This window comes from Eleutherodactylus coqui, chromosome 5 (genome assembly GCF_035609145.1).
Source record: "Eleutherodactylus coqui strain aEleCoq1 chromosome 5, aEleCoq1.hap1, whole genome shotgun sequence".
NCBI lineage: Eukaryota > Metazoa > Chordata > Amphibia > Anura > Eleutherodactylidae > Eleutherodactylus > Eleutherodactylus coqui.
The window spans coordinates 265113066-265126143 of NC_089841.1; the positions used below are offsets into that span (position 1 = coordinate 265113066).

General features: G+C 43.7%; 1 protein-coding gene across 2 annotated transcripts in view; it reads right to left on the reverse strand.

Annotated features, from left to right (window-relative positions):
• Positions 1-291: 291 nt before the first annotated feature.
• Positions 292-13078, reverse strand: part of SSBP4 (single stranded DNA binding protein 4) — a 398281-nt gene continuing 385494 nt past the window's right edge. Inside the window, exons 14-18 of one of the 2 annotated variants that reach the window (XM_066604633.1) lie at positions 10453-10523; positions 8919-8997; positions 7025-7053; positions 5789-5890; positions 292-3881 (exon numbers count right to left, since the gene is read on the reverse strand). In XM_066604633.1, coding sequence (XP_066460730.1) covers positions 3852-3881; positions 5789-5890; positions 7025-7053; positions 8919-8997; positions 10453-10523 — 311 coding nt within the window. In that variant the 3' untranslated portion in view covers positions 292-3851. Of the gene's footprint in view, positions 3882-3917; positions 4085-5788; positions 5891-7024; positions 7054-8918; positions 8998-10452; positions 10524-13078 lie in introns of those variants that run through there. The other variant, XM_066604632.1, reaches the window with a different exon arrangement.

A 13078-nucleotide genomic window follows, 5' to 3' on the forward strand; every position in this document is an offset into this window, starting at 1 on the left:
AACCAAGCTCAGCGGTACCATGGGGGTGCAGGCGTTATATTGTCATGAGGCCTTACAGAGATATCTGCATTTCCCTACTTGCTGAAGTGACCGCAGACCATGCCGCCATGTTAGTTGTCACATTTCTCAGAAAGCGATCCACCATCACTTGCTGAGAAGATAATGCAGTAGTCACCTGGCGTGACCGATGTGCCCCACCACATGCATGCTGTACAGCCGGGCCATCGGGTCGCTTTCTCATTTCCAAGTGGGACTTGAAGAGCTTTTAAACAAAGAAGACCGACTGAAATATATGAAAAAATTCAAATTACATTTATTGATGCAGTTTTGTTTTTTTTTTCTTTTTTGATAAGCAACTTTCAGTCTAAAGAATTTTTACAATATAAAGAACATACAAATGACGTAAATATATATATATATATATGTATAAGTATATATATATATATATATCCTACACTGGACAACTAAAATCTAGGACTGAATTCTAACCCTACGAGCAAAATACAAAGCAGGCTCTGTGAGAGAATGCTTTATATCTCAAATACTGTCATATCATAGAAAGAACAAATAGCGGTACAGTTTTATTTTTTGTCTTTTACATCTTGTCCTAATGTTACAGTATTTTACATCACACTAGAATAACGCAGACATTGCAGGAGGGAAAACAAAAAGTATCAAAATTAAGAAGAGGAGGGAATGTGGGGGCAGGAGCGGGATTCTGTACAAAGTTGCTTTGGGATACAATAGAAAAAAATCCAATAGAACAACAAAAAGAGCGCCGACGTCGTTTGCAATGAGGTCCTTTATGTTCAGATTAAAAAAAATCCTTCATACGAAAGTTAAAATGTGTCCTCTGTTATGTAAGAGACAGTTCATCGTTCCCCTTCCAACATCCCTAACCCCTGCAGGCTCCAAAGGGGGGAGGAAGGAAAAAGCTCCCCGGTGAAGCATATGTACAGGTACTTGGTATCCTCGGTCTGCGGTCGCCGAGGGGGGCTTAATATTTTACAGTAGTATTATGGACCAAAAAGTCCCCTCCCATGTTAGAGTCTTAGCGGGGGTTCCTGTATGTGAGATATGTAGTGTATATACACTCATGCATATATCGGGATGGTCAGGGTAATCAGCGTAGGCATCATGTGGGTAAACAACTACTCCGAGCATGCTCTGCTATCCGGCGGGTCGGCTCATCTATTAAAATGCAAAACCGTTCAAAGCGATGGATTACAAAACAGGAAGGATGAGCCGCGGCTGTGCGCTGGACATAGAGCGTGGCGGACGGGGTGCGAACATCACCTAGGCCCATCCCAAACAACTTCCTTTGTCAGCAGTAACAAATATTAGGGCTGAATCAAAGTGGGTGAAGGGGCGATCTACCGGCTGGCGCCGTCCTTCCTTTAGGGGTGGGGCAAATTCCCATTTTTATGAGAGAATAGAAAGAATTCTCTTAATGTATCTTCAATAACTGCTATTCGTGTCATGATAATTGAGACCTTTCACGCAGGACAGAATATTCCACCACAGCATTGCAGGATCTGCCCTCTTGCGGGACATGCAGCCTCAAAATGCGGATTTTGGCGCAGAATTGAAAAAATAGCAGAATCCTGCATTCAAATCCGTAGTTAACCGCGCAGATGTTGGTGTGGAATTAAGGAGCGGCATATTCTGTCCCATCCGTAAGGTCCCTTTCACTCGATCCCATTGTGTAAGACTAAGGTGGCGCTGTCTTCCTAAGCAGAGGCAGGGAGTGAACATTCAGTCCATATCTTAAAGGTGAAGTATGGTTGCCCTTTTTGCCCTTCCTATAATGGCCGCCCGTCTCCGGCTTCTTGCTCTCACCGTGTTAAGGTTTGTAAAGAGTACAAAGAAAAAGATAAAAAATGGCCCTATTAGTGCATATCGTACCCATCCTACCGAGAGCCCTCCTTAAAGGGCCAGATTAGGACAGGCTCTAAAAGAGACGTCTGCTTGGGTTTAGGTTCTTCTGCCTTTTACTGATCCGAACACCACAGAGTGGGTGAGACGGCTACAGAACGATGAGAGCACTAAATGTATGAGACTCAGAAGAGATGGGAATGGACCAACATTACTGCTTGGAAGACACATACATGGCTATTACAGGAACGTCACATAACATCCTCCTGGGCTTCACTGCAACAGATTCTCCTAAACTGACTTTAAACCTTGTGGATATTTACAATGAAGGAAACGGTCATTTACAGTTACCATAAGTGTTATTTGATATTGACATTGGTTTGTAGTGATCGGGGTCCCAGTAGCTTCAGCATACACATTACTGGCTCACGAGATATAAGATCCACTATTGCCACCTGGCCTAAAGAATATTGCTTCAGACATACATAGGAAGAAGGAGATTCCTGCAATGTAGCACTTGAGCATGATCGAGTATCTTCATATAAGAACTACTATCATTATAATGCCGAGGGTCAAGATTTTCATTGATTAGTCCACAATTCTTCTAATAATCACCTGCATTGCCATCGGGACAGAGGGGCTCGCTGCTATAGCAGGATGTATTGTTACACCAGGTGCCTTTTATTCTACCTCGGATCAGTTGTAAGTCTGTGTGCACCTCTGCAATCAATTCTTTCATTGCTCCAAAGTGAGTAAAAAGCAAACAACTTCACTCATAATCTGGATTCTTCCACTCATTTATGCATGCAGCTCCGAGGAAGACCCTCAGGGGTTACAGACCTCCAAGAAGCTGGCGTGCACTCGGATCCCGCAGTCTTGTTTTACTCTCTTTTACCGGGTTTGCAAAGGTGCACAAAGCCTTCAACATGGTATTTAACGGCCTGTACCAGAGATCAATTCCCTACTTTAGTAAATAGCCCGCCTGCATTCCTATGGAGGTCAATGATCCTTCAGCCGTAGGCAGAGAATAGTGCTGAAGGACACACGACCTCTCTTCGCAGCGATGTGAGAAACGCTTCCTTTTCAGGTTAGACTAGCATACAGAATAGGCTTGGTTACTATGGGTTACAACAGTTTCCTCTTATTACATATGCGGCAATGTTTTAAATATTCCTCTTTTTTACTACTAGCCCCTTGTTGTACAGAGTAATGCAGGAGTATGTTGGATCATTCTATTGGTCCTTTCCAGGTGAGCGCAGTCATGTGATCGCGGCGTTCCGTTTTGTTCTGTCGCAGGCAGCAGGAGGTTTTCGTTTGACTGTAGAGCCTGTTATGATGTAGCATGACGCACTTTGACGAAGGGGACTTTCTGCGGGCTGCTGAGTATTATGTACACTGCAATGGAGGTAAGACAACAGGAGTTTGGGTCTCCGTATGATCCAGTAAGTAAAAAAGAAATGTAATAATAAATAAACTCAGAAACTTGCACAGATAAAGGTTTTAAACTCTTCAATGTCAGAAGGTTTTTTCTTCCTGGCACGATAGATTCCCATGTTTCATGGTAGTGTTGAAGACTCCCAGTACTCCTCCTCTGAAGCCATAATTCTTGATGGGTTTCAGTTTTTTATGAATCGATGGTCAATCCAATTACTTATCTGAAAGTTGATCCCCAGCTTTGAGAGTTGCGTTTCAAAGTTGTGGAAAGATCTCTTGTCTTTGCAAGTTGGGATTTGGCAGAAGAGTAAGAAAGAACTTCACAAGGTTGTGGCTGAAATGTCCGTCTTTCACACCACTCAAGTCATTGCAGAGATGCAGTCCATTTGCTCTGAAAGGATTCTTAGTGTCTGTGGAGGAGCCTGTAGGGTGGGAACGTTCCTGCTTTTAAATATACAATGTACTAATTTGTAATCCTCACTGCTTGGACACTGACAGTTCTCCGCTTGAGGGCTCTCAATTCACTGGGGTATGTGAGGGTATCACACACTCATGGTCATGCTCGGTGAGTACTGTGCAGAGAAGAAGACAATGTCACATAGAAGAAGTATCTAGAACTCTTCATACACAAACCACAGAAATACAGACTGGCAGTAATAATTAAAGGAGTTTTCCAGAAACAGTGCCACAGCTGTCTATGGTGGTGTCGGGTATTGCAGCTCATCTCCTCTCAAGTCAATAGTGCATTGCAATGGGTGAAGTCTGTAGTGAAAATCTGCAACAGAATGAGGGGATTGTATAATCTGTGGTCTGTAAATGTGGGACCCATCTATATGTATCGCACCGTAAATTGTCGCAGATTTTCAATGTGGAATCTACACCGAAAATCGGTAACAATTTTAACACATTTGAACTTTAAAACCCCTAAAAGATAATTAGATAATCGCATTGAATTGAATGGGAACTTCGCCTTCAATCCCAAGCTTGGCCACTGCAGTGGGAACGGAGCTGCCCGCTTGCATATGAGCAAGCAACGGATTGGAAGGGGTTCCAGATCTTTCGATTATTCATCATGACCTGTTCTTACATAGGCCACCAATAGTTTACAACACCTTTAAAGATTTTTTAAATCATATTAAAAAATTAAAAATGATACTTTTCAGTCATTTTTGACATAAACGAGAGACATGTAAAAAGTTTTGATCAGTGGGGGTCCTGCTGCCGAGACCACCACTGATCAATAGAACAAGGGGGCTGCAGCGCTCATCCAAGCACTGTTGCCCTCCACTGTCTTCAATGCTTTTGTGCTCTTCCCTGCAACTCAGTAAAAGCGTTATCTGAAAAATGTAGCTGGTCTTTACAAGTTTTAACCCCCGCTTCTCTTATTTTTACGTGAAAAACAAAACAAAAAAAACACATATTTCCCATCACTGCATCCAACATCCAAAAAGTCCACTTTATTAAAATAACATATTTTTCATCCCTTATGTTGAATGCTGTCAGAAACAAAAATATATGCAATGCAAGAATCACAATTTGTTTGTCACCCAATCTCCAAGTCAAAAAAATGTCGAAAATGGTAAAAAAAAATAATTATGTACTCAAAATGGTATTAATAAGAACTCCATCTTGTCCTCAAGTTGGTGGCCCAACTCACTCTCAAAATGACCATGGAAAGAATAGAAGTAGAGAGGCAAAGGGTTAGGGGTGCAAAAAAAAAAAAAACACTTCAAAAAATGGAAGGGATTTCTCACCCCTCAGAAGCGGAAATATCCGCCATAGTAACCCTCTTTAGATATACAGAATGGTACCTAGTGGAGGAATTGAGGGGAATGCTGAGCAGGTTAGGGGTGAGCAAGCAAGGGACAGGGAACCCAACCATAAGGTGAAACGGCTCTTGGCCTGTCTCCTGTAATAAACATATCCACCTTACTTAGCCTCTCCCCAACCCTCCCACCAGACCACCAGTAGAGGGCCAAGGGCATTACAAGTCAAACCTGTTCTGAAACGACCTCAGGATAAAGAGCATAATGTCCCGGTTTCTAAAAAAGAGCGTAGGAACTAAGTGAAAAACAAAAAGTTTATGGCAGCCGAATCCTGTAAGAATTATTATCATCACTGCCGTTTGTCCAAGTAAGATGTTACTTTTCATGCGGATGATCCTGCGGGATCGATATGTAACAAGAGGCAACTTGTTGTTACTATGCAAATGTTTTTGTATTTCATTGACTTATTGAAAAAACAAATACATTTTTTTTAAAAGCCCTCAAACTGCCCCATTGGCAAAAAGAACCAAAAAATGCCTGATGGTTTGGAGACGGTGACAGGAAGGAGTCCGGAAAAAACAGAGATCTCATTTTTTAAGAGCACAAACAATCTAGATTTGGTAAGGGGGGTCCTGAGCCCTGGAACCGAGGGGACAGAACAGCTTTGCAGTGTTTGGCCTCGCTGGCACCTCGTGGACCTGTGAAACACTTACACTTTCGCTTTGGAAGGGGTTTAAGAAATTCCCAGCCATCTCTCCATCATCACGAGGCGTTCCTGGAGGATTATTCATCCCTGCCATGTTGTTCGGAGAATTCTGCAAGGGAAACACCGATGCTCAAATATCATTTTGATAACTCAGACGTTATGGGGCTATGTGAAGTGATGCTTATCGTGTGGCCCGGTGGTCCATGTGAAAACGCATCGCATGACCTATTCCGGTCTGTATCATGGATGAGAAATAGGACATGCTAATAATACATGTCTATCCATGTAAATCAGACGGCACACGGACTGGCACACACGGTAAGTGTACACCCAGGATTACAGGAATAAGGCCACTAATATTTATGGGAGCTTTCACGGTATCCTCAGGGTAGGTCATCAGTAATTGATTGGTTGGGTCCACTTCTCAGGACTCCAGCCAATCAGCTGATTGGGCGCCCGCGGTCAGTGCCACATCACATGGGTATAGAGCGGTAGCAGTTACCCCCTGTGCACTGGCCGAGGCTGGTAAATGCAGGCACTGCTCCTATGAACATCAATAACAGCTGCACCTGCGGATTTAGGATGTTATTGCACAGAGGCGGAGAAGCGCTGGTTGCGGCAGGGGCTGGACTTGCCGCGGCGACTAAACTGATGAGTCCAGGTGCCGTCTGCAATCAATGTAGCTCTGCTTGTATTTTGCAGGGGAGAAACGCTCGTGTAATAGCGCCCTTACACTTGTCCTCCTCGGACGGCTCTTCTCACAACACATAATTCTTGTCCGAGGACAGCACATAGACCTATTGTAGTAGGGCTTCAGACATGTGCATATTTTACATGGACTGATAGTCTGTGCCAAACAAACTCATAGTATGTCTTATCCTATTCTAATTTGTCAGATAGTCGCCCATTCAAGTCAATGGATGCACAAAATAACGGAGCGCTCCCGGACTGCTATCCCCGTGCTCTCGGGTTTTCATAGATCATTGTTAAGCCCCACTAGAAAAAAAAAAGGCCTTTTTTTGGGGATATAAACATGGATGACACATGTAAGTAAAGAAATGGCCATATGCAATATAGGCGCACGCGACGGGCAGACACACAGGTATTCAGGTTTTCTGCCTTTTGCGGACCAACATTGAACATGCTCATGAGAATAGGCCTACTCCCATCTTGTAAAATGATCTCCATTGTTTAGATGAGGGACTATTGAACATAATAAAGCGATTCTAGAGTAATTCCATACCTTTGGCAACACATCCATATCTCCAGAGCCTGCAAAGGGGAAAGACAAAATATTGCATTAAGAAGTGCGGGTCAAAGACTGAAGCCAGAATATTGCTTGCTTCACTCTGGATGAAGGTCACTGAAGCTGCTGTTATAAAGTAGACTTCTACAGCTGGATTACATTGGCAGCAAATCTAAAATCAAGCCTTATATCTTCATTATGTGCAGCCGTGTATCTGTATACTCTGCAGTGCCACATTCTGGAAACTTTCTGGAAAATGTATCATTAGAGGGACTCTGTCCCATTTTTTGCACTGCTCTGAGGGCAGGGCCCTGATTGCACTGATTATGTCTGCTGTATCTGTGCAGTAGTTTTAGGGAAACTGCTGAGAGGATGTTCATAAGCTGGAGACAAGCTACACCCACCGTGCGCTCTGGCCAATGACTGACGGGCTGTCTGCCTATCACTATACATAGACAACGGTCAATGATTGGCTGGAGGGTGCAGCTCAGGACTAGTTCTGTGTCCGTCTGCTACTAATTAAATACAAGTTTCTCCCAAACTCCTGCACAGATCCACACAGCAGACATATCACTGTGATGGGCGCTACCCCTATGAGAGGGGCGGAAAAAGATGGGGACAGATTCCCTTTTAGTAGAGATTACTGCATAAAGAAAGGTGCAGCGTTATGTATATGTAGGGGTATTCAGGACCCTTGTCATGATTAGAGTACAGCAACAATAAGATCCTTAGAAAGTAATCACCAGCGCAATCTATCTACTTGTTCACAGTTTGCTGGTACCACAGAGGCTGAAGACAGACTAAGATACAATGAAGCTCCATTACTTCTAACTATAGACGACCTTCACTTTATCAGGCTGCGGCTTCAAGTAAATGTCCTCTAATAGATCTTAGACTTTTTCCCACATTTCCTAACTGCTCTGCACACGTTATCCTTCCACTGAGGTCAGACTGAAGCATTACTGTTTGTTGGTCCAGCAAACTCATTTTTTCTTTTCCTTTTTTTTCATTGAAATCAAAAATGAAAAACTCCCAAAAAATGCTAAATCGGTTGGAATTCCCCCCAAAATTAAGTGCGCCCCAAAATTATGAAGGTAACACATAAAAATTGTGATATTCATTACTCCTGTCTTTTATTTTTGAACTTACACCCACATTAAAAATTCTACAATCTTTTTGAGACGGACATAATATTCTAACTGCATATATGCAAATTTCCATTGCTCAAATCCCTCTGTAACCTCAATTTGGTGGTATTTCCACATGTATTTTTTGTTTTTCTTATGGTTACAACATATACTAATGAACAGCAATTTGCCAAAAAAGATGTGTGACTGTAAAAGAGTATTTTTCATTGACTCACAACTAAAAAATAGTCAAAACAATGTATGTTTGCTATGGATCTGCAGTTAGACTCATGGCCACTAGATGTCACTGTAGCCCCACAGTGTTCTGCTGCCTCCACTCCGCACAAGCTACTACAAACATACTGTATGATTTCATGACATTTTATTTTCTCTGGGGGCCCGGAATCACACCATTACTATAACTCTCTCTTGTTTGTAGTGTTTTCTTCCTTTTGATTGTTTTAAAAAAGACTGGGAAGTAACTCTTGCAAAAAAGGAACCCATATTAGATTTTCTGCTGATGTTTGGCGGTTGCATGTTAGAAACATGTAGAACCCTTACAGATTCCATTCATATTGATTTATATAGATAACTTTTTACCTCATTTCATTTAAGCTGCGTTCTCTCCATTATTTTGATTCATTTATAAATTCTTCCCTATGGTAAAACGTAAATGCCGACATATCTTCCCTAGTGCATCAGTCCTTCAGCGTCTAGTCGTTAAATACTAAATTAAATATAAATACATTAAAAAAGGAATTTACCTAATGATCCATTCATATGATGAGGTTCCATTGCACCCATTCCTCCCATTGGACCATCAGGACCAGGACCCATCGGGAACTACAAAAAAAAGCACAAACATGTATTACATCACACAGCTTGAGAGAAGACAAGCGAATACACCCCATCCTGCTAACAAGTGAAGCCCCCCCTGTGGCAGCTCCACATGTCCAAATGGGGGTATGTAGAAGGGTTGTAGAAAGCAGATGATACAATTAATGTTCTAAAACGTCTGGAAAAATGGAAGCAAGAAGTCTGTGGAATACCCAGCGGTAAGCGATTTCATAAAATATTCTAAAAATCCCTCCGCCTCCTGCAGGAACCACCAGCACAGCCCTTTGTGGTGAACCCCGTGTAAAGCACAGGCCTCGGGAGCTGATGGGGTACATATTTACAAAGGCCTGACACACCTTGGGAAAAGCATCTTGGTGGTTGCTAGTAGGCCCAGCAGTTGGACCTCCGGCAGTCATATATTTACACCTATGGCCCACAGCCGCTGCTAGAGGGAACATGATAGGTGGGCAGCATGGTGGCCAAATGGTTGGTGAGTGCTGTGGTCCAATTTGCAACTCCAAATGGGACAAGTAATGGATCATCCATTAGAAGCCGGAGGAACGTGTCCCTGGGTAGCCTTGTGGCAGCAGCCACCTGCTTATGGCAATCAGGTTTGGATTACAGTTCATGTCGTAAAATTGGTACAGAAGTCTATGTTCATTACTTACAGAAATGTGAGAAGCGTGACTTGAGGTGTTATGTAGCAAGGGGCCCCCAGTAACCAAGACCTACATTGCACCACCTTTAGCTTTGCCCCGATCTATAAGTGTCCACCGAAGAATGCTGCACTTCCTTTCCCTGCTGCAGCCACCTCGGCTACCTGTCCTGATGCTCCGAGTGCGGGGCTTGCCTCCGTTAAACTTACAGTGGATGATCAGAGACTTGCAGACCGCACTTTGTACCCAACAGGCCATTAAGAATGCTGCTAAGGACATTTTCTTGTATTGAAGTGTGTATAAGCAAGTGAGTAATTGAAAGCTCTGCTGGCAGCGCGGGCGGCTGGGGGTGGATTCTCTGGACAACTTCAGAAATAGAAGAAAATGGAAGATTTTCCAGCAACTCAGACAGCATAAAATACTTCTTTATTTCATGGCATGAGACGCGGTAGAATAGTGAGGCTGTGAGCAGATGGTGGCTCTACAGGGATAATGATTATACTACCGGCACCAATGACTTGTTGTAATGATCAGCAGGGGCCTGTGGCCGCAGGACGAGGGATCTGGGATACTTAAGAGCACATCGCGGAGTAAATCCACAGCACTACTATGTTCCCCCGCAGGCTTTCTCCGGGGTTTGTTAGGCATCCGCTTACTTTGTTCTGTACGTTGCTGCGGATTTTCAGTTCGCATTCCACAGTCCAAATTTTGCAGCAATTCCAGACCCAGAGTCACGCGGCCGGGGTAATCATCCCTATATGTCAAATAGCATTTGCGGCAGTTTGTGGCTCTTTGCCTTACTTACATTTGGTCTGCTTCCACCGGGTCCTATTGGGTTCATCATTGTGTACATGTTCTCACTGGAGTTTGTAGAGTCTGCAAACAAACCCCATAAGGTAGAGTCAGACACACATTTCATGGTATCATTTGTATGGTGATGGAACTTTCTGATAGATTTTCCATTCAGTGACACAGAGCAGAGATCTTGAAAATTATGAGCAACCGATAAACACAATATTCAAAAAACGTACAGAAAAGACGAAAACGGCTTCAGCTTCCGTATTACTAGCAAAGTTCATGAGAGCATTATGTAATCATGACTATTATCCCCACGACAGATGTGATTACCACAACTGCTTTACGGTCACCTGTCCTGACATATCTGTTTTAGTGAATACTTTTTTTTGACATAGTAACATGTTATGTAAGGCTGAAAAAAGTCTCCCGTCCAACCCCCGCCCGGCCATCCAGTTCAGCATATTACCCCCCAAGGTTGATCCAGAAGAAGGTAAAAAAAAACAACAATGAGGTAGAAGCCAATTTTCCTCATTTAAGGGGAAAATATAACTTCCAGACTCCAATCTGGCAATCAGAATAATCCCGACATCCCCGACCCTTGTGAGTAATCAGGGATATAACATGTAATATCGGATATTTTATAATTCAGCTTTGTGTCATTGATGGGCACCCCTAAAACTTAACTTTGAATCATTTAAAACTAAAGCCTTCAAAAGATGGACATGACATACAAACAGTTACAAACAAGTCAGTAACCAGGGTCACTCAAAATGAGCCTCTACATGTGCCCACTCATTGGGGGCACCAATAATTAATACATAAAGCCAGGCTATAGGAGGCTCCCAGGAAGTAGTTCTACTCCTATCTAGAGGGGAGGCCCAATATAGAAAGTGCTAAATATATCACCAGGCACTATAAGGGAATAGATAGGTGCATCAATAAGGGCTTCTACCCACTAGTGGTTTTTTTTCAATGGGACTTTCTAGTGTTAAAAACACATTGCACGAAAAATCACAAGTTTGTGCTTTTGCGATTTTCGTGCAATGCGATTTTAACATTAAAAAGTCCCATTGAAAAAAACGCAGCGTTAAAAAAACGCTAGTGGGTGAAAGCCCTTAGATGCAATCAGTTCTGATTAGAGATGAGCGAACGTGCTCGGCCACGCCCCTTTTTCGCCTGAATACCGCGATTTTCGAGTACTTCCGTACTCGGGCAAATAAATTCGGGGGTCGCCGTGGCGGTGCGGGGGGTTGCAGCGGGGAGTGGGGGGGAGAGGGAGAGAGAGAGAGGGCTCCCCCCTGTTCCCCGCTGCTACCCCCCGCGCCGCCACGCCTCTCCCCGCCCCCCGGCGCACCCGAGTAGTGAAGTACTCGAAAATCGCGGTGCTCGATTGCGAAATCGCCCTTACCGAGTACGTTCGCTCATCTCTAGTTCTGATGTATGTAACATGGTAGATGGAAGGGATCTCCATAACCCACATTCTTACGTCTTTTTGCATATCAACCGACTGCTAAGGTTGAGAAACTAAAAGAAGAACCACCCTATGTTGGGGCAATAAACGGATACTGCCAGACTTTGACGAAGCTAGAAGAAACGGTTGGGCTGATTTCCCTGCGGAGGTTCGCTGTGGCGAATCCGCCTGCAGCCGCTGATCCTGGTGTTTGTAAAATTCTTGTCCCCACGGACAGCCAATCCGTCGTGGCAAAACCGGGCGGAACCAGCGTTGCGGCGCGGATTTAGAATATGCAGCATGTCTATTTTTTTTTTTCCGCTGCAGCCTCGCTCCTATTTATGGACAGAGAAAGCCGCAGCGGAATGTCGGCGGCTGAACCGCTCCAAAACCCACAGCGAAATGCAGTGGGTTTTGAGGCTGCACTTTTCCAGTGGAATTCCTGCTGTTTTACGGTGCGGCCAAACCATGGGAATTCCGCTGGAAATCTGCCCCGTGTGAACCTGGCCTTATTGGTTTAGGATCTTACTAGCATGATTCTTATAATTGAATTTAATGGAAATGTAAATGGTTCAACACATTTCAGTCAGATACCAGACCTCATCAGGAACCTTACAGATCTGAAGTGCCAATACTGACCAACCACCAGATTAGATGCACTACAGATGCATGAGGATCTCCTCGAGGGTAACCAGATAAATTACATATCACTAGTAAACTGCTGGTATACATGAATCTCACTATGTGATGAACTAATGCTGAAGTAACCCTAGGCCCAACCACCCCAGGTCACCAAACAAGAGCCCAGGGCCCAATCCTCCCAGCCCAAGAACAGCAGCGAGGACAGCCCTCCTGAAATGTTATGGGCAGTTTTGGGAACCGGTACATATCAGGTCATATCAGAGCTTGAACGGGGACAAAGGCGGCAACTAAAGTAATAAACTAAACGGGCGGACTACAATACCCAGAGAGGTTATCAATACTGGGCGTATTTAGTTTAGAAAAAATACACCTGCAGGGCGACCTAATAACTATGTATAATATATCAGGGGATAATACAGAGATCTCTCCCATCATCTATTATACCCAGGACTGTAATAAGGGGGCGCTCTAATAACTATGTATAATATATCAGGGGACAATACAGAGATCTCTCCCATCATCTATTATACCCAGGACTCTA